General features: G+C 41.0%; 1 protein-coding gene and 1 long non-coding RNA gene across 4 annotated transcripts; one reads left to right on the top strand and one right to left on the bottom strand.

The window, feature by feature from the left end:
- Positions 1 to 4,072: 4,072 nt before the first annotated feature.
- Positions 4,073 to 9,476, bottom strand: LOC147914124 (uncharacterized). The gene is made up of 2 exons (XR_015555822.1): positions 9,125 to 9,476; positions 4,073 to 6,259 (listed from the first exon to the last, which is right to left on the bottom strand). It is a non-coding gene; the product is annotated as an uncharacterized LOC147914124 (long non-coding RNA).
- Positions 9,477 to 9,530: 54 nt separating this feature from the next.
- On the top strand, positions 9,531 to 14,290 carry RSRP1 (arginine and serine rich protein 1). Of its 3 annotated transcripts, XR_015555818.1 has the most exons (5): positions 9,531 to 9,765; positions 9,871 to 10,372; positions 11,697 to 12,281; positions 12,510 to 13,210; positions 13,820 to 13,891. XR_015555818.1 is itself a non-coding variant. In XM_087446550.1 (4 exons), the coding sequence occupies exons 1-4, from the start codon at positions 9,913 to 9,915 to the stop codon at positions 13,937 to 13,939; spliced, it is 816 nt and encodes a 271-aa protein (XP_087302676.1). In that variant the 3' UTR covers positions 13,940 to 14,290. The 3 variants fall into 3 exon arrangements, 1 of the variants encoding a protein (XP_087302676.1); XR_015555819.1 differs by lacking the exon at positions 13,820 to 13,891 and having other exon boundaries at positions 13,127 to 13,201; XM_087446550.1 differs by lacking the exon at positions 9,531 to 9,765 and having other exon boundaries at positions 9,913 to 10,372; positions 11,697 to 11,848; positions 13,127 to 13,210; positions 13,820 to 14,290.
- The last annotated feature ends 5,420 nt before the right edge of the window (positions 14,291 to 19,710 follow it).

Consider the following 19,710-nt stretch of genomic DNA (forward strand, 5'->3'; position numbering starts at 1 on the left):
TATTTTATGTACCATATGAGAAAAAAAATTGTAAAATAAAATTGCATTTCAATTTTAAATAATCAATAGATAGGTTCTCTTTCATTCAAATAATGCTCATAATTTAAAAGTCCTGGAAAAGTAAATTCACAATCAAACTTTATATGTACAACTACATTTACATAAGTGAAACCTTGGTAATTTGAAAAGTTTGTTCATTTTTTATTTTTAAGGATTATGGAAACAAAAAGAACCTTGGTCTGTCAGAATTTTCAGTGAAAATAATACTTTAGCCAAAACAAGATTCCCCACAGTAACAGCCTACATACAGCCATATTCAGTGACTAAATTGTGTTTATGCTTTTCTTAAACAATGGAGTTCATTTTGACCATTTATCTATTAAGAATTGTGCAAGAAAACTGCCTATTCATTTTCCATACTCTGTTTGGCAATCAGACTGTGACATATAGGGCAATAGAAAGGAAAAATATAATTCTGGGATGCATTTGCAATTGATGCACAGAGCTGTGGCATCAGCTTTCAGAAGAGCATTTAAACACTGCCACACTCTGTCCGTCTGTGTGTCCTGCAGTCGAGTGACTGCAGTTCTGCCCTTGATCTCAATGGAAGTCTGAATCACAAGCGCTGCCAGGTTCACAAAATTGTTAATTCTTCAAAGCACTAAATGGTCTTCAAAAGAAGACGTATAAAAATCTTAAGACTCTAATAGTATATTCTAATTAAGATTCCACGAAGCACATGATTGTAGTTGTGACAAAGCAGCCTTTATGAGCACACTGTTTACTGTTAAAAAAAAGTAGAGGTCCTACCAGAAAGATTTTATATATAATGTATTAAGCTTATTAATGTGTTTTAACTTTTTATTTTACAAATTTCATAACATTCTCTATCAGTTAATTTTATGTGATGCTACATAGGACCAAGTTCTCTAAAAGAATTGGTTCAAATAAAAGTATATCTGTCGCTTCTAAAAACAGTGTAACATCTAGATGCCTGTGATGTACTTCAAGGTAGGAATCATGTTTAATTTAGTTTTGTTTTTCCTGTAACTGGTAAAAGAGGAGATAGTGAGAAAATACTTGTTGAATGAATAAATGAACAGATAAGCATAGTTCAGAATTTTGAAAGAAACTTCTAGAAAATACCAGATCCTTAAAGTAGCTACCATTTACTTCTAGTTTCCCCCTTTTCTGAAAACAATATGTAGATGGACAGATTCAAAACTAGTTGTCAGTTTTACATCCTTCTTTCTTTATTCAGCAACATCATCCTCATGAGGAATAAAGGCACTAAAATAAAATCCTTGTTTATTCTAATTACCTTGATCAGAAAAACTGAACTAGGATGTGCTATTCTTTGCTCTTATCTGAAGTCCTTAATTTTAATGAAATCTAGCAAAAAGCATTTCCCATTGACATATAAGTACCAAATTGAAAACTCTTCTGCGCATGCAACATAAACTCAGTATTAACTCACTTTATTTATTCATTCATTCAAGTACTGAAAACCTCTAATATGGTAAGAGAAGATTAGATGCTGGAGAAAAATAATACTGACTGGTCTAATTTTAAACACATGATCACTAAGTTCAAGTGGCTCTGAGTGATGCCTAGCTGTCCTACTATATCTAGTCAATTTCATCCTAAATGACTATACTGGACCTTCTTCTTTCAGACCTTCAGTATCTCCTCAGTCTCAGCTGCTTATTTCACTGGGGAAAAAAATCACAAGAGGACTTCCACAAGTGCTCACCACCAAGCCATCATCCGACCTCCACCTGTACTCGTGCTCTGCATCCCCACCTGTCTTAGTCCATTCAGGCTATTATAACAAAGTACCACAGACTGGGTGGCTTATTACAACAGACATTTATTTCTCACGGTTCTGAAGGCTGAAGTCCAAGATCAGAGTGCCAGTATGGTTGGATTCTGGTCAACGCCTTCCTATGGGTTGCAGACCACTGACTTCGTGCTGTGTCCTTACATGGTGGAAGGGGTGAGGGATCTCTCTGGGGTCTCTTTTATAAGAGCACTAATCCCAGTCATGAGGGCTCCACCCTCATGACCTAATCACCTCCCAAAGGCCTCACCTCCTAATTCAGTCATCTTGTGGGCTAGATTTCAACTTGTGAATTTGGGGGGACACAAACATTCAGACCATAGTACCACTGTTATACTGGGTAAATGGTGTGTGCTCCCATGTAAGGCCAATTCCTCCACTTGTCCACTGGACCTATTCTCTCTCCTCCTCAACAACATGGCTCCCACAACTGTCCAATCTCTCTCCTACATCATCCATTTTCCCCTTTCTACTATATTATTTCCATCAGTATACAAACATGCTATAATTTATCCCATCTTAAAACAAAAAACAAAAGACAAACAAAAGCTTGATCCAACCACCTTCTCTAACCACTGGCCCAATTCTTTGCTTCTCTTCACAGCAAAAGTCCTCTAAATTCATACCCACTATGATGACTATAATTAAAAAAAAAATAGGGGGAAGATAAAGTGTTGGTGAGGATGTAAAGAAATTGGAACCCTCATACATTGGGAATGTAAAATGCTGCAGCCCCTGTGAAAAAATTTGACAATTCCACAAAAAGTTAAACATGGCATTATCAAATGATCCAGCAATTCCACTCCTAGGTATGTACCCAAGAGAATTGAAGACATATGTTCACACAAAAACTTGCATGTGGATGTTCATAGCAGCATTATTTATAATAGCCAAAAAGTAGAAACAACTCAAATGTCCATCAACAGATGAATGGATAAACAAAATGTGGTGTATACACACAATGGAATATTATTCAGCCATAAAAAAGAATGAAGTATGGATACGTGCTACAACATGGATGAACCTTGACAATGTGCTAAGTAAAAGAAGCCAGACACAAAAAACCATATGTTGTATGATTTCTTTTATATGAAATGTCCATAATAGGCAAATCCATAGAGACAGAAAGTAGATTAGTGGCTGCAGGGGACTGGGGAGTGAGGGGAATGAGGCAAGATTGCCATTGGGTAGGGGGCTTTCTTTTTTGGGTGATGAAAAAGTTCTGGAATTAGTGGTGATGGTTGCACAACCTTGTGAATATACTAAAAACCACTGGATTATATACCTTAAAAGGATGAATGTTTTGCTATGTATATTATATCTCAATTTAAAAACTCTAATTTGCTTAAACCTACTATCTTGACATCCTTTTTTCCCATTTTTTTCTTGAGCCTACTCCAATCTGGTTGCATTCCTAGTACCTCCTAGAAACTATTGTCAATGTCACCTATGCTCTGTTGTTTCGTGTGATTTTAATCAAAATCTTTTCAGCAGAATGTCAAGGAAAAATAGAGTTTAAAATTCCTTTAGTAAATGAATTTGTCCTCATGACAGGTTTCTGGAAGTTGTAGAAAGGAAGCTAAAGGTGTTCATTATAGGCAGCATTTTATAATTGTATTCTGGAGTGCATAAAAAGGTGTGAGATTGTGCATTGTTGTAGTATAGCTGACAGTTTTAGGTGTCTGTTTAAGAAGAGTATATGTTAAGGTTGAAAGCCTTTTGAACCCTATTCCCCAAATCCTGCAAGTGTTTTCTTCCTTCCAATCCAATTAAATAAAGCCATTTACCATCTCAGTATATCCTGTCAGCTTTTGAAGGGTAGATTCAGTATTTCTGACAAACTAGGACCCTGCTGCTTGATAAGCAGATGTTCAGATTCATGGCTCACCATAATCTGCCCCAACTCCACATCTCCAGCTTTATCTTCCAAAATTCCCCACCACAAACTCTTTGCTGTAGCCAAGCTGGCTTATTTTCTATCCCCAAATTATAAAATAGGCTATTTTTCTATTTCCAAGATTTTGCTAAGACCTTTGTTCCTCTCTAAACTATTCCCTTCCTCTCCCTCTGCCTGTCCTACAAGACTTATTTGAGATTCTGTTTCATTTGTTTATTCAGTAAACACCAGCTGAGTGCCTCCCATATGCAATGCACTGTCTGCAATGTTGGGGTACAATAAAACAAGGCTGTCCTTGTGTAATTTATATTCTAGCAGGAAAATAACACATGACAAAATGGATTAAAACTTTAATTATTACAATTGTGATAAATGCTAAAAATATGAGGCACAGGAAAATAGGATAACCTATAACAGGGGAAATGAACTGGTCTGGAGGATCAGAAAGGCTTTCTCTCATACATTGTTGCTACAACCTTTTTGGAAAGCAATATGGTAATATATGAAGTCACACAGATCCTTTAACCCAGCAATTCCACTTTTGAGACTTTATCATATAACAATAAAAGCACCAGTACTTAAAGTAGCGTGTAACTTTTGCTCCTAGCAAATTGTGAGCGTTATAAGGTATAATATTCCACCGAATTAGGCTGCCCAAGAGGCCAAATCTCCACGCCAGCCTAGTGGATTGAGGAAAGCAATCTAAGGTAATCCAATGTGCCATAAAGTATAATTCAAGTGGGTGGACTCATCATGAGATGCATGGAACATTCCAGAGAAGTCAGATTTAGTTCCAATTGCATCATATAAAGGATCTAGCACATGAGAGCTTGCTATAAGATCCTGATGGAAGTCTCTCAGTAAAAACTTATCCATCAACGGAGTTTGATAAAAATGGTTGTTGAACATGGGGGCAACAGCCAGAGCTGGCTACTCTGAGCACATCTGTCTTATTGGCCAGATGGTTGATATGTATTGTCCTTTGCTTACGGAAGGCAAATTGCTGTATAATATCCTGTTCCATTGGTAAAACATCACAGCTTCACTGCATTGTACCTTGAAGTAAAGATCACTTGTCAGGTTGACGATAGAACAGTTCATTTTTACACAGAGGTCAGACAAGTGTGGAGTCTCCTGAGACAGTACCTGTGATCATTGGTTGTTGAGCCAGGGTTGCAAAAGTCGAGTATGGTCAAGTAAAGGCTGTGAAAGGACTTGGAGCAGGACAGAGAGTAGACTGCATGACATATAGCCTTTGAAAAGGAAGTCTCATAGTACGAATAGTGTAGCCCTGTGCAGTAGCTCTTTTTCTATTCTGGACCGTTGACATTCCCGTTATTCTGTTGCCTGTGACTTTGCCTTTACTGAAGTCGAATTCCTAGTGCAGGTCGTGTAACATAATCCACGTAGAGTTAATTATGGTTCTTCTAATGTTCAGATGGGTATGGCTGAGACAACTTGTCTGACTGAGTAGCAGCACCCTAGTGAGCAGATGTGTGCACTGAAGAGTTATATTGCTGTGCAGAGCAGAGCACTCCTCAAATGAGCAATATAGGTGCCAAGAGGCATATACACAAATGTCATATTCTTAGGTAAAGGCACCGATCAATCCTTATATTGTAATGACACCACCAGTAATTGCACTTTGTAGGTTATTGGGAATGATAATGTCAGGTACACAGCTGGATCTGTGTGCTGTTCGCTTGCTTTTCCTGGCTTCTGAGTAGACACCTCAAAGGCTAAATGACATGGTACAGGAAAATTCCTAACACCTCTCTCTATGGTGGCTGCAATGGGGACAGATTTATCAGCTTCCATGGTGTTGTTGCAGATATCCTCGAAGACGTGATAAGTCTTCATGGCAGGAAATAGATATGTTCAGCTTGATATATTGAGGGGTGCCTCCTGAATAACGTTGCAAGCCTGCTATTTCCATGCCAGAGCTACTGACCCAGGAAACAGTCATCAGGAGGAGCAGTACGAATAACAGCCTTGTTATGATGAGGCTCAGTCATCGCAGGCAGTGGAGGGGTGAGCCCACATTGGGTAATGATTGAACCATTGGCAGGAGTTTACTGATCTTGGTGTTAATTGCCTTGAATGCTGCACTGGTGATTGTAGCTAATGATTCTACAGCAGCTCTAACAACAGAGATGTCTGGTTTTAACTCATCTCTGATCTAAGATCAATGTATTTGTCTTAGGTGTCAGATTCACGCAGAGCTCCTTTTTCCTCTTTGTAGCTCTCACTCTTCAGATGAGCTCCATGGTTGGAAGCTCCTCTAATCCTCTGAGTCTGAGAGAGCTAAGCTTACCCCTTGAGCTATCACCTCAGGTATCCTGGAGGTAACTCCTGGAGTAGTGCTGCTCCAGGTTGTATCCTGGACATGGCTCTATTGACCTTGAAGCCATGGATTAGGAGCCTGCAGAGGAGCTCTGGAACTGCTCTGACATTTTCAGAACCCAACACTGGTTCCAAGGCATAGTTTTTAGTGGTGGAGAAACTGGACACCATATGAATATCTGTGAATAAGCAATAAGGGATAAAAGATTAATTTCTGATACTTCTAGACTATGGAAAATGATACAGCTGATAAATAGAAATAAATTAGATTGATATGGTTTATCTTAAAGGATACTGATTATAAAAGCAAGTATCAAATCAGTTTGTTTAGAATGAGCCCATATTCATCAAAAATTCCATATGCTTGTGTATTTGAAAGAGTTTGGAAGAATACTTGCTAAAATATTAACATTGGTTACCTCTAAATTGTGGGGAAGAAAAATGGGGACCTCTTTTAGAGGATTCCATACCTCTAGGGAATGGATTATTAGCTTGTACTTTATATATCTTTGGATTTACTCACTTGTTACAAAATTAGTTGTCATTAAAATTAATGAAAAAAAATTAATTTTGGTAGGGGAAAGGATTATTAAATTTTTCTTAACTTACCCAATAGTATCTAATACAGTAAACATTCTATAAATATTTGTGGAAGGAGAGACAGGAGGGGAGGAGGAACAGGTTTAAATATGTTTGGTAGAGATAAAAAGATACCCATTAAACCATTAATGGCATGATGAAGCATGGCAGAACCTCTAAATGAATAGTGGGAGGGAGGAAAAAAGAGATCCTTGATCAGACTGGCAAAATAAAATGGGAAAAAGTGAAAAAAGCAAAGTAAAAGAAATAATAGACACCAATGGAAGAGATAAGATCAACCCTGCAGTTACTCCAATAAATGTAAATGAGTTGAATTTACCTATCAAAGGAAAAAATTTTTCATATTGGGTGTAAAAACTCAGCTAGGTGTTATTTACCTAACTCAGCTAGGTGTTGTGCATCTGTTGAAACACATAAAACAAAGTAAACATATAACAAAAAGGATCCTATTCACAATCCACAAATACCATTAAAATATTTCAGAATACACCCAGCAAGACAAGTGCAAGATGTGTATGAAAAAAGCTATAAAATTTTAGTGAATGTATTAGTTTCCTATTGCTTCAGTAACAACCACAAACTTAGTGGCTTAAATCAACTTAAATTTATTATTTTACAGTTCTGTAGGTCAGAAGTCTCACTGAGCTAAAGTCAAGGTGTCAGGAGGGCTGTGTTCCTTCTGGAGGCCTAGGGGAGAATCCTTAACACCTTGCTCATTCATGTGTTGGCAGAATTCAGTTCTGTGAGGTTGTAGGACTGAGATCTTTGCTTTCTTGGTGACTGTCAGCTGGGAGCCACCCTTGGCTCCTAGAAACCTCTCTTGGGTCCTTGCAGAGAGCCCCCAACATTTCAGAAGCAGCAGCAGGACACAGGATCCTTCTCATGCTTTGAATCTCTCCTGTGATTAGATTAGGCCTACCCTGTATAGTTCAGGATAATCTCATCTCAAGGTCCTTAATTCTTTTTTTTTTTTTTTTTTTAAAGATTTTATTTATTCAGTTTTTTCCCCCCAAAGCCCCAGTAGATAGTTGTATGTCATAGGTTCACATCCTTCTAGTTGCTGTACGCGGGACTCGGCCTCACGTTGGACGGAGAAGTGGTGCCTCGGGGCGCTCCCGGGATCCGAACCGGGCCGCCAGTATCAGAGCGCGCACACTTAACCGCTAAGCCACGGAGCCGGCCCAAGGTCCTTAATTCTAATCACATCTGCAAAATTCTTTTTGTCTTATAAGGTAACATATTCATAGGTTCTGGGAATTAGGGGTGCACAACTTTGGGGGGGCATTAATCTGCCTACCACAGTGAAGGAAAAAAAGAAACAAATGGAGAAAAGTGTCACATTCTCAAATGGGAAGACTTACTATTGTAAACACTTCATTTCTGCCTAAATTAGCCTACAAATTCTGTACATGATGCTTTAATGATAACTGAAATTGGATGTCGAATCAGGTGAGTGGATAGATGCTCAGAGAAGACTGCATTGTTTAGAAAAATAAAGAAACACATTTCTTGTAGACTTTAACACAGGTAGACTGCACGTATTCTAGAGACAAATACACCAGTGTTCTGCATAAGGGCAAAGTAATGTTTCCCATTATGTTTCCAATATTCTTACTGTTAACATCCACCATTTTTCTAGTCACCTTATGTTAGGCACACATTTGACTGACACCATGAACTATCTACAGAGGCTCCTACTACCTTTTCCTTATTCATATCCAAGAGATCAAGACTGCATCATCTTATATGCATAGTTTCACATTATTTCCCCAACACATCATTTTTACACTTGTCAAATCTGAAATTCATTTTATTTTTCTGTCCATTCACACAGCTTCATGAAAACTTTCAGCAAAAGTTGCTGGCAGATGGGCACTGTGTCTTCTCTGTTTACTTGTGAACTTACTTAGAAAAATGTTTCTAAAGAAACATTTCTTCACTTAAGAACTATTTCCATCATGATGCTTCCTCAGAGACGTGGATGATACCATGGAAAGTGCCAGGCAGGACAGATCACATGGGTGGGTGCAGATTCTGTCATAAGGTTTTTATTCCCTCCACTTCTGTGCATACTTGGGGATGTCGGGTGAAAATGAATAAGAGAAAAGTGAGCTTGTATCCCCCCTCCAAAGAAAATAACTTTTGTAAAAATGCCACTCGACTTGCAAAGAGGCTCATATAATGACTAACTCTCCTTACAGATGTGGTTAGTTCATTCAATGAACAGTTATTTCAAGGCAATTGTCATGCTTTATTAACAATAGGTTGGTTTGGAATGTATCCTATTGATAAATGCCTGGAAACAAAACAGTCGCCGTTGTTCAATCCCCAACACCAAGCACACTGTCCTCTGAAGACACATCTCAGACGTCATTCTGACCCCCTAGATTAAATTTAAGGTCAACCACGGGTGTCTTTGCATGCTCAGTCTCCTCCTTTCTTACCTTTACTAGCCAGAACATGGGAGTGAAGAACCTTTCCTAAGTTAATATTGCATTTACAGAGATCCGGTGACGTCCCGGGGAGGGCCGAGGCCCGACAGCCTGGCGGAGTCCAGATGCGGTCGCCCTCACCCGCTGGACACAGGTCAGGACAAAGTGGTCAGGGAGAGTCCAGGGAGGCACAGCCCGAGTCTGCAGCTTCCCAGAGGGTGGAGGCAACGATTCCACCGGCATCTACAGGACCGCCTCACTCCCCTAGCTCCAGCCGAGAAACCAAAACAGCCACAGGATGCGGGATAACGGCATGGAGCAGCCCCGCCCCCCGGGGCTCGGTCGCGCATGCGCATCCCGGAGGCCTTTGCGCAGGGCGGGGTGGGTCTCGGAGAGAGAGGAGGAAGGGCGGCGGTTGGGCGAGAGGAGAGCCACGCCCACCGCGCCAACGTCTCTGCGCATGCTCCGGCCGCCAGATTCTGGTATTTTCGACGCGTCTGTGGACGGTCCGCTCTGTTCGCGTCGGGACGGTGGGGTGTTGCGAGTTGGCTGTTCGAGAGCAGCTGCGAAAGCCCCTCTTCGTCCTCAGCGTCGAGGGGAAGGCGTTCTTTGGGCCTTTCTCTCCGTCTTAAGTGAGGCGTCGCCGGCGCGTGGTAAGTTTTCTGGTGACGGGCTCGGTCGCCGGTACCTCAGGCGCGGGAAGGGGGCCCGCTGACTGGCTTCGGGCCTTCACTTCGTTTCCTCCGGTTCGTTTGCAGGAACGGAGCTTCCGGGGAGGGATCCTCCGGGAGAAGGCAGCGATGTCCCGCTACGTGAACGACCTGTGGCCGGGCTCGCCCTCGGCCGCGCGCTCGGGCCGGTCCAGCCGGCTGTCCTCGGCGTCCGGCAGCCGCTCGTCCTCCGGAAGCTCTGGGGCCCGGGCCCGCGTCTCGAGTCGGTCGGCGTCCGGGAGTCGGAGCCCGCCGCGGAGGGCGGGCTGCGCCGGGTCCCGGGCCAGGAGGCGCCGCCAGCGGAAGTACAGGCGCTACTCGCGCTCCTACTCGCGCAGCCGCTCGCGGCCGCGCGCCCGCCGGCGCCGGGACGGGCGCCCCGGGTCCCCCTGGCGGCGCCGCTCCCGCAGCAGGTCGCGCTCCCGGGGCCGGCGGCGGCGGCGCCCCTGCGGCTCCGGGCGCACGCCCACCCCGGAGGGGCGCGGGCGGTGGAGGGCCCGCTCCAGGACGAGGTCGCGGAGCCCGACCGCCTTCCGCCTGAGTGAGGAAGGTGAGGCCTTGGCGGTGGGCGGCGCGGTCGGCGCTGGGCGGCCCGGGGCCGCGGGGTGGAGCCCGGCTGCCAGCCTACGCCAGGCGCCGGCCGTGCTGTGGCGGCGACCCGCGTGGGGAGTAGCGGGGGATCGGCGCGGCTGTTCCAGGGCTGACCGTCCTCAGGGAAAGGACAGCGCGCGCTGACTTCTCCCATCGCGCTGTTTTCGCGTGGCGGCGGTCTGGGAGGCGAGGCGGCCGGAGTTGCTGTGTAGCTTCAGTATTTTTATTTGCCTTGCTTCCTGGAATCTTAGTTGTGCTGGGAGGAAAGAGGGGAGGATGTTAGCAGCTTAACAGTTAAAACTGCACTGCTGTCGGCGTCCACTTTTAAAATGGACGTTCTTTCCCGTGGGATTGAAAGTCAGCGGAGGGTGCGAAGTGGCTCGGGTGGAGGAATCCCTTCTTTGGGAGGCTGGCCGTTGTTAGTGGAGCCTTCTCAATGTTAGTGACTTAGTTGTTGACCCACGCGAAGCTGCGGCTCCGTTAACTATTGAACGGGAAGGATAGTAGCAAAACGCTCCTGTTTTTAGTTTAGTAATACTGTGCTACCGAGCAGAATTGGATTTCGTCCAGGCATTTTAGAACAAATGACTTGTGGTATTCTGGATAGGCTCATAGAACAGAAAAAAGGATATTAGGTCAAAAAAAATCTTAAGGAATTCTGGAAATGGGTTTAGTGATGTGTGGGTATTGGTTCATTAGGTGTGCGAGTTGTACCATATTAAAAGACCTGTTAGAAAAAAACTAGACGTTTAGAATACATATTTGAAGAAAAAGCAAAAACAATATGGAATTCATGCTTTCGGTAAGGAAAACTGAAAACTAGCTGTTGCGGTTGTTTAGGAGTTCTTACTTTTCTCAGCGAAAAATGAGGTACAGGGGGCCTGCCCCGTGTTGTAGTGGTTAAGTGTGTGCTCTGCTTCGGGCCTGGGTTCACAGGTTCGGATCCCAGTCGTGGACCTATGCCACTTGTCAAGCCATGCTGTGGTGCTGACCCACAAAGTGGAGGAAGATGGGCACAGATGTTAGCTCAGGGCTAATCTTCCTCAAGCCAAAAAAGAGGAAGGTTGGCAATAGATGTTAGCTCAGGGCCAGTCTTCCTCACCAAAAAAAAAATAAGGTAGAGAACTTTGTTTCCATGGATAAAGGTATATTCTACACATGAAAATAAAAACATTTAAACATCCTTCTGATGCTGTTCTAAATAAAACACAATTATGTTGTGCTTCTGAATCCTTTTGGAGAAATACTGCAGGATTAATGAATGTCTTGTGGTTCTTTCGTAGATCGAATGGAGCTGTTAGAAATAGCAAAAGCCAATGCAGCAAAAGCTTTAGGAACAACCAACTTTGATTTGCCAGCTAGTCTCAGAACTGCTCTTGTATCAAAAGAAACAAACCGTGGAACAGCTGTACCAAATAATGCTTCAAAGTTTGAGGTAAGTATTCTACATTTATCCAAACAAAATCTTCAGAAAGCTTTTGCCAGAAAGATCTGATTAGCCATTTTTATTTGATTTACACTAGACTGCTTCTTGGAAAGGCTAGCTGAATATAATTTATTAAAATCAAAATAGCAGAACTGACAGTACTAGACAGAGTCTCCCCCATGGGAATGGGAGATAATGAACTTTATTTACAGCTGACACAGTACTAATTACATTCATAATTGTAGCTGTTGCTTTGGTGATTTCTATGTAGTTACCAGATTTTTCTAACTAGTCTTTACAGAGTATTTATCTGTAGTTTTCATTTGCAGCATTATGTTCCCACATATTCTGTACTCAACATACAGTATAGTTTATCTGCTTTATTTCTGTCTTATAGAAATCATGAATGTGGTCTCCAGACATTGATGAAGAAAATCTGTTGGTAATTGATACATGGGCAAAAGCATCAGAGGTTTAACTAATTTGAAGTTTATGTTCACACACTGAAAGCTTAGTTTTTTGTTGGTAGATCCATGTGCATGCTAGAATTTGGGACAGGTACTATTTGGATAAGATAGTAAAGACAATTTTTTAAACAAAAGTACACTTTGTAATGGTGGGGCATCTGTGATATAGATGTCCCTTTTATAATATATGCAATATATTCCAGATGTTTTGAGAGATTACAGAAGAAGAGGCCTGCTTCACTTGCAGATAAGTTTATTATAATTCTCCAGAAATGTGCAGGATGTGCATTGGCAAATTGCGCTGTGCTTTTAAGTTATGTGAAATCCAAAGCATAGAATTCATAGTATTAAAGGCTTAAGTAGTTAGGAATTGAGAGAATCAGTTAACATAGGAAAGATGTGTTATCTAGGTGAACCTATCATTCAGACCCAGATGTGGGTTTGCTTAAGTATTAGTAGTAGACAAATAAGATCTTAGTTGAGTTGCTTTTTCATTAAGACAATTAGGTAACCAACTGACAAATGCCTTAGTTCTTTGAAACTATGTATTTTCTGGTATGACTTTACTTTCAGAGTTACTTGAATTTGCATCAGGGGAATACAGTACTGCTTTATGGGGAAGAGTGTGTTAAGCCTAATATTGAATCTATTTTGTTACGGGGAAAACTCAACAGAGTACTATGCTGTTTAGGCCTTTAACTGTATGGTTAGATTCAAGTTGATTTGTGTCTCTATAACTAAATTTGTAGTTGGGCTGCTTTTTATACACAACTGTAAACCAAGGGTATGGTTTTTTAAAAATATGCTTTTTCTTATCTAGCTGCCGGAAAAGCTAACAGAAGATGGAACTAAAAAGCCCAATGAAAAGTCTTCCCAGCAAAAAAGCATAGCTTTTAGCTCTAATGTAAGTATATCTAAGCATTAACTACTCAACAATTGGACCTAGAACATATTTCCATTATGTGCGGCTTTCATTTTTGTTGGAAGGCTCATTGTTTTTGTCTTGGTGGTGATAATTTGGGAGCTACTAAGTAAGCCAATTGATAAATAGACTTAATCTTTTATATTTTTTTGTGCTAGTTCTACAAGTGACTGATATAATGGGCATTTTCTATATCTTATAGCCACATTCTCAGTTTCAATATTTTCCCTTGTTTTAAATATTCCCCTTATACTTTAATTGTTGAAATATTTGAAAAGCGAATTTCAGAATACTCTGTAGTCAGAATCTTTTAAAATCAGCTAAGGGCTTAAAAAACAAAATCTCAAAACTATTTTAACACCTCACTATTGTAATATGCCCTGCATATGTCTGATTTCTGCAATAGTTTCTTGGCTTTACAGTTCGGTTGAATCAAGTTATAAATAAGGTCTGCACTTTGCATTTGGTTGATGTCTTTTAAGTTTCAATCTTAAATGGAATTATTTAATGTATTATGTAAAAAGCACATATTTGAAGTATATACAGTATGTATGTTTGGGAAGCTAACTTTGTGAATTTGTTCTCTTACAGAATTCTGTAGCAAAGCCAATGCTTCAGAAATCAGCTAAAGCTACTGCTCAAGAGACCTTCTCAGGATCCCCAAAAATAAATCTGAAGAAAAGTCCATATGGACTGTGGATACCTGTCTAAAAAAGAAAACTAAAAAGCTAAGGTTGCCTGAAATGCACTTTATTGCATGTTTGTGTTTCTAGCATTATTGTCTCCCTGTGAGCCATTTAGTGGTAACTGGTGAAGTTACAGCGACACAAAAAGATGTAAATACTTAATATTTAAATGTTAACATTTTTTTACAGATATGAGATAGCACAAATGGATGAGAGGTTACATACAGGTGGGAGTCTTTTATATATATATATGTATACACTTGTAAATGTTTTGTATAGTATCCGTTGGTTTATAGAGGTGAAATTTATAAGACAAACAGTAATTGAACTGTGTTTGTGTTGTATATATTTGTTAATAAATTTCTTGTTTTTATTATTTTAGTGTCATTTTATTATGATATATTACATAATAAGTCTTTATTTAATGAAGAAGAATAAGGAGGTGTCTCTTGTTTAAAACCTTGCTCATCTCAAATCCAGATCCATGGACTGACAGCATAGGGCTCAGTGACCTTACCTGGGAGGTTGTGAGAAAAGAAATGCTGTATCCTAAGTTCCCACCCCAGGCCTGAATTAGTCTGAATCTTAACAATATTGCCAGTTGACGTGGATACTCATTAAAATTTGAGAAGTTTGGCCTAAAATTTATGGAATACTGGCAGTGTTATCCTGGAGGAGTTAAACTATGAGCTTCAGGGCAGGAAACTCAGCCAGAGAGGTTGAATGGGAAATGCCTCATTGAACTATACAATTTGTGAGGTTTAGTTGCATTTCTTCATTATGCTTTAAAAAGTATTCTAAATATTAAGCTCATCAATTTCAAATTCTTTAATGCTGCTGTAGCTGGAAAGGACCTTAACTAAGCACATAGAATTTTTTCTTTTTCTTTTCTTCTCTCTTTTTTTTTTTTGCTGAGGAAGATGTGCCCTGAGCTAACATCTGCCCCCAATCTTCCTCTTTTTGTCTGTGAGCTGCTGCCACAGCATGGCCACTGACAGACAAGTGGTGTAGATCTGAGCCCAGGAACTGAACCTGGGCCGCCAAATCAGAATGTGCCCAACTTAACCACTAGGCCACTGGGGCTGGCCCAGCACATAGAATTTCAAAAATGAATATTATACTTGACTGTGAACTCAACAGATCCTGGATAGCTGGTCTAAATAGGCTGACTATAGACTTCTGTAGTTTTTGCCCATAGACTTCTGTAGTTTTTGCTCATTAATACATATTAGTGGACACCAGAATCATAGAAAGAGTTAAGCCATTTTTAGATTATCTCTGCAAGTATTTGACATACTGGATCAGATGTTTGAATGTAAGGTACCAGCTTAATTAATTTATTGTGCCCATGTGCTAGCCCTTAGCAATAAAACGTGTCTTGTTAAAACTTGGGCAAAGAATAAAAATCCAAGTGGATTAAAAACATGTTTTTTTAAGTATGGGTATGTTTTTCTTTTGTACTGTCTTCCTGTTTTGCCACCATCTTGAGCTGCCTCTTAAATTTAGAAAGGAATGAAATAGATTTCCAATAGGCAGGGATAGCAAATTAGAATGGAATGGGCAGAATACTGGAGGCAAAACAACAAATAAGTCAGGAAAAGACAAATACCCAGAGATTAGATGAATAGATAAGCAGGCTGAAGTCCTAAATTCTTAAGTAGAAGTTGCCTTTTTAAAAAGGTGGTGAAGGTCATAAATTGCTGTTAACTAAAGCTGTGCTGTCCCATATTTTACCTGCGCTTTCCAATAATACATAGCCATTAGCCACATGTGGTTACTTAAAATTCAGTTCCTCAGTTGTACTAGCCACTTCTCAAGTGTTCGGTAGCACCATGTGACTAGTGGCTATCTTATTGGAAAGTGTAGATAATAGAATATTTCTTTCAGAACATTGTGTTGGATAGAACTGCTTGAAAAAATTTTGACCCCATGAGAAATTGAAATGTACAATGACTTGGATATGTACATTTGTGGACATATAGTTCTTGTTAAGTATCATGTATATAGCCTTGGCTACATTTTCATCCCTCAAGCCAACAGCACTTGGTTTGAACAGGGGGAATTGCCTGGAAGAAAGGGTTGTGCTTTGGGTAAACATGTCTATTTCACATTTAGGTTAACAACAAGTTATTGGGAGGGTAACATGTGCTTCTAAAGGAGTAAGAAAGTTTACATGGTTAGGTTTGTTTTTATTGTAAGGAGACCTGAGAATATTGGTAGACTGGCTTGGTTACAGCAAAGTCCAAGAAAACATCAGGATTGGCTTTAAGATTTTAATTGAAAATGTGGTTAACCTGAACACCCTGTTAGTATCGTTAGTTGGTATACTCCTTAGCAAAGTTGCAGAACTCAAGGATTTCCTTGTGAAGGACACTTTTGAAATGAATTAATGAGGTAATACTAGAATCTGTTTTTTACCTTGTATTACCTGGTAATAGAAAGCACCTGCTAGGGGCCGGCCTGGTGGTTAAGTGCACGTGCTCCGCTGCGGCAGCCTGGGGTTCGCCGGTTCGGATCCCGGGCGAGCACTGACGCACCGCTTGGCAAGTTATGCTGTGGCGGCGTCCCATATAAAGTAGAGGAAGATGGGCATGGATGTTAGCCGAGGGCCAGTCTTCCTCAGCAAAAAAGGACTATTGGCAGAGGCTAGCTCAGGGCCGATCTTCCTCACAAAAAAAAAAAAAAAAGCACCTGCTCTGATGATGACTTGTGTTCAAATACTAGCCCTTAACAGCTAAGTGACTGGGCAAGTTGTCTAACTTCTTCAACAAAACCCCTTTCTTCATATAGTTACGCGTCGCTTAACGACAGGGATATGTTCTGAGAAATGCGACTTGAGGGGATTTCATCATTGTGCGAACATCACAGAGTATACTTACACAAACCTAGATGGTATAGCCAACTGCACACCTAGGCTATATGGTACTAATCTTATGGGACCACTGTCGTATATGTGGTCATCATGGACCGAAACGTTATGTGGTACATGACTGTATAAGAGATTTTGCTAGTTACTATGGTTATGTGCCACTTCTGAGATTTCACTTCTACAGTGATCTTGCTCTTTGGCCTCCATCATCATTGGCTTCTCAGAACTTCAGTCTAGTAACATGCTTGAGACTTCCTAATTCCTCTTTCATTCCTGTTAGTCTGTTGGGTCATTTTCCCTTTACTACTCAGCATCCTGGAAAGAGAGTGTAGTTTATATCCTTTTTCCATTTTTTTTCATAATCACCCCATCAAGTCCTATCAGTTTCTGTCTAACCTGACATTGTTAGTTGGGCCTGGCCAAGACTACTGTTTAGCCTCTCCTAGGCTTTGTAATACAGAAAATAATTATGCATACCCTTAGACTGGCTGTCATTACATAAGTGCTATGCAGTTGCCCAGGTGTGATACCCTGTTACTATACCCTGTTACTATATAACCTGTGGACAAGATGACAATATGGTGCTGGTTATGAGAAATTATGCCGAGACTAGATTTAGTGCTAATAGAAATATTAGAGCCACATTGAAAAAAGTAAAAAGAAGTGAATTATGTACTGTAGCGTATCTAAAATATTTCAACATTTAGTATAAGAAATACTGTGATGTTTTACTTTTTTTTTTTTTTGGTACTAGGTATTGTGATCCAGCGTGTATCGTACACTTTAAAGCACACGTCCGTTTTCCCTAGCCATTTCAAGTGATTGATAGTCACAAACGGTGGGTGGCTACCACTTGGGAAAGCAAGGCCCTAGATAGGTTCAGGTGTCATGCTCTGCTTTTTTACTTAAGGTGTAAACTAACTAGAAGCACCTGTGCTTACTGAACTCACCACAGTGTGTTGTCCTTTGGTTTTCTTTGCTGAAGACATTTTAGGTAGTAAAGTAAAACTTGTTCTTATGAGTGCTCACTTTTCACTGTTTCTCCATGGAGTCCTCCCTCAAAATTTTCTTTCATTCAGGGGTTTACATGCATTTGTCTTTTTTTCTTTGACCTCTTCCATTTTCTACACTGCCTCTTTGCCGACTGTTAGGATTCTGTCTCTGACCTACTGCCTCTACAAGCTGTCTTGCCAGTTTCCTGCACTTTCTGCCTTTTAACTACCATCTACGAACTGAAGATTACCAATCTTCTGAGCTCCAGTTTCCAGTGCCTGCCGTAGCTCTTCAAAATGGACCTTGCCTATACTGAGCTTATTATGGTATTGCCTTTTTGAATTAGTGTCTTTCCTGTCTACCCAGTCGTCTTCAGAGTATTCCTCAAATCATAAATCTGCTTTTTTGGTTGAAGCTGCAGTTGCTGTTGGGAGTGCTTTTCTCTTCTGGAGAAATCCTGTTTTTCATTGAAACCCAGGTCAGTGTGAAACCCATTCCTACTAATCTTTCCTTTCCCTCCCCTCCTTTCTTTTCCCTCAGTACAAAGGTATTAAATGCTTCTTTGATAATACTGGAGAACAAAATAAAACTATGGTGGATTACTACTTTTTTGTATGTGTGTGTGAGGAAGATTGGCCCTGAGCTAACATCTGCCAATCCTCCTCTTTTTGCTGAGGAAGACTGGCCCTGGGCTAACATCCGTGCCCATCTTCCTCTACTTTATATGGGACACCGCCACAGCACAGCTTGACAAGCATTGTGTCGGTGTGCACCCGGGGATCCAAACCGGCGAACCCCGGGCCGCCGCAGCGGAGCGCGCGCGCACTTAACCACTTGCGCCACTGGGCCGGCCCCAGATTACTACTTTTTTGATAAGATTGGGCAGCATAGGTGTGTGTCTCAAATTACTTCAAAAAATAAGTCAAATTACTACTTCTATTTCCATTCCCCAGAGGCAATCATTGTAAATAGTATGATGTACATCTTGGATTTTTTTTTCTATGCCTGTACAAACCTCTTTCTATAGCTATATTATGAGCATCTTTTCCTGTTAGTATAAATCTGCTTCATTCTATAATTGTATGAATGTACCATAATGTTAAAATTTCCCTATTCACAGAACATTGGATATCTGTATCAATAGCACTTATATTACCATCTTTGTCAGCCCATCATTGACTGAATCAGAGCTTCCTACTGGTGTACCCAACTTACTTATCCCAGTCCTCATCATGTGTTGATTCACATAACATGGCACAAGTAGATATCTCCTTCACTTTTTATGGAATACTCCTGATTTCAGGTTTTCTATCCTGCATTTCCCATAATTATACTCAAACCACATGTTCTAATTTTTTAGTTACAGTTGAAATAAGGTTAAAATGCCAATTAGGCTTTTTTTTTTTTTTTTTGTGAGGAAGATAGCCCTGAGCTAACATCCATGCTAATCCTCCTCTTTTTGCTGAGGAAGACTGGCTCTGAGCTAACATCTATTGCCAATCCTCCGCCTTTCCCCCCACCCCCCAAAGCCCCAGTAGATAGTTGTATGTCATAGTTGTACATCCTTCTAGTTGCTATATGTGGGACGCGGCCTCAGCATGGCCGGAGAAGTGGTGCCTCGGTGCGCGCCCAGGATCCGAACCCGGGCCGCCATTAGTGGAGCACACGCACTTAACCACTAAGCCACCGGGCCAGCCCTAGGCTTTTTTTTAAATACCAAATGGCAGTATTATGTTTTAATAATGCTTTGACCAAATGTTTTAACTTATTTTCTTCCAGCGGATGTTTGCTGTTTGGAAGATGGGATATTTACAAAATGCCGTTAGAGAATCAGTCTCCTGCCCTGTTTGCCCCATTAACACACCTGGACCATGGAGTAGAGCATGAGATGACGGGCAAGCACCTGTTAACTGTGACCCATTCTGGGGAGGAGA

This window comes from Ceratotherium simum, chromosome 22 (assembly GCF_057802395.1).
Source record: "Ceratotherium simum simum isolate JZ-2026a chromosome 22, ASM5780239v1, whole genome shotgun sequence".
In the NCBI taxonomy this organism is placed as follows: domain Eukaryota; kingdom Metazoa; phylum Chordata; class Mammalia; order Perissodactyla; family Rhinocerotidae; genus Ceratotherium; species Ceratotherium simum.

Excerpts from the sequence above, each read along its gene's own strand:
- RSRP1 (XM_087446550.1), top strand. The coding sequence starts at position 9,913 with ATGTCCCGCTACGTGAACGACCTGTGGCCGGGCTCGCCCTCGGCCGCG. Across the intron at positions 11,849-13,126 it reads ATAATGCTTCAAAGTTTGAG|CTGCCGGAAAAGCTAACAGA; the intron begins GTAAGTATTCTA and ends TTTCTTATCTAG. Across the intron at positions 13,211-13,819 it reads GCATAGCTTTTAGCTCTAAT|AATTCTGTAGCAAAGCCAAT; the intron begins GTAAGTATATCT and ends GTTCTCTTACAG.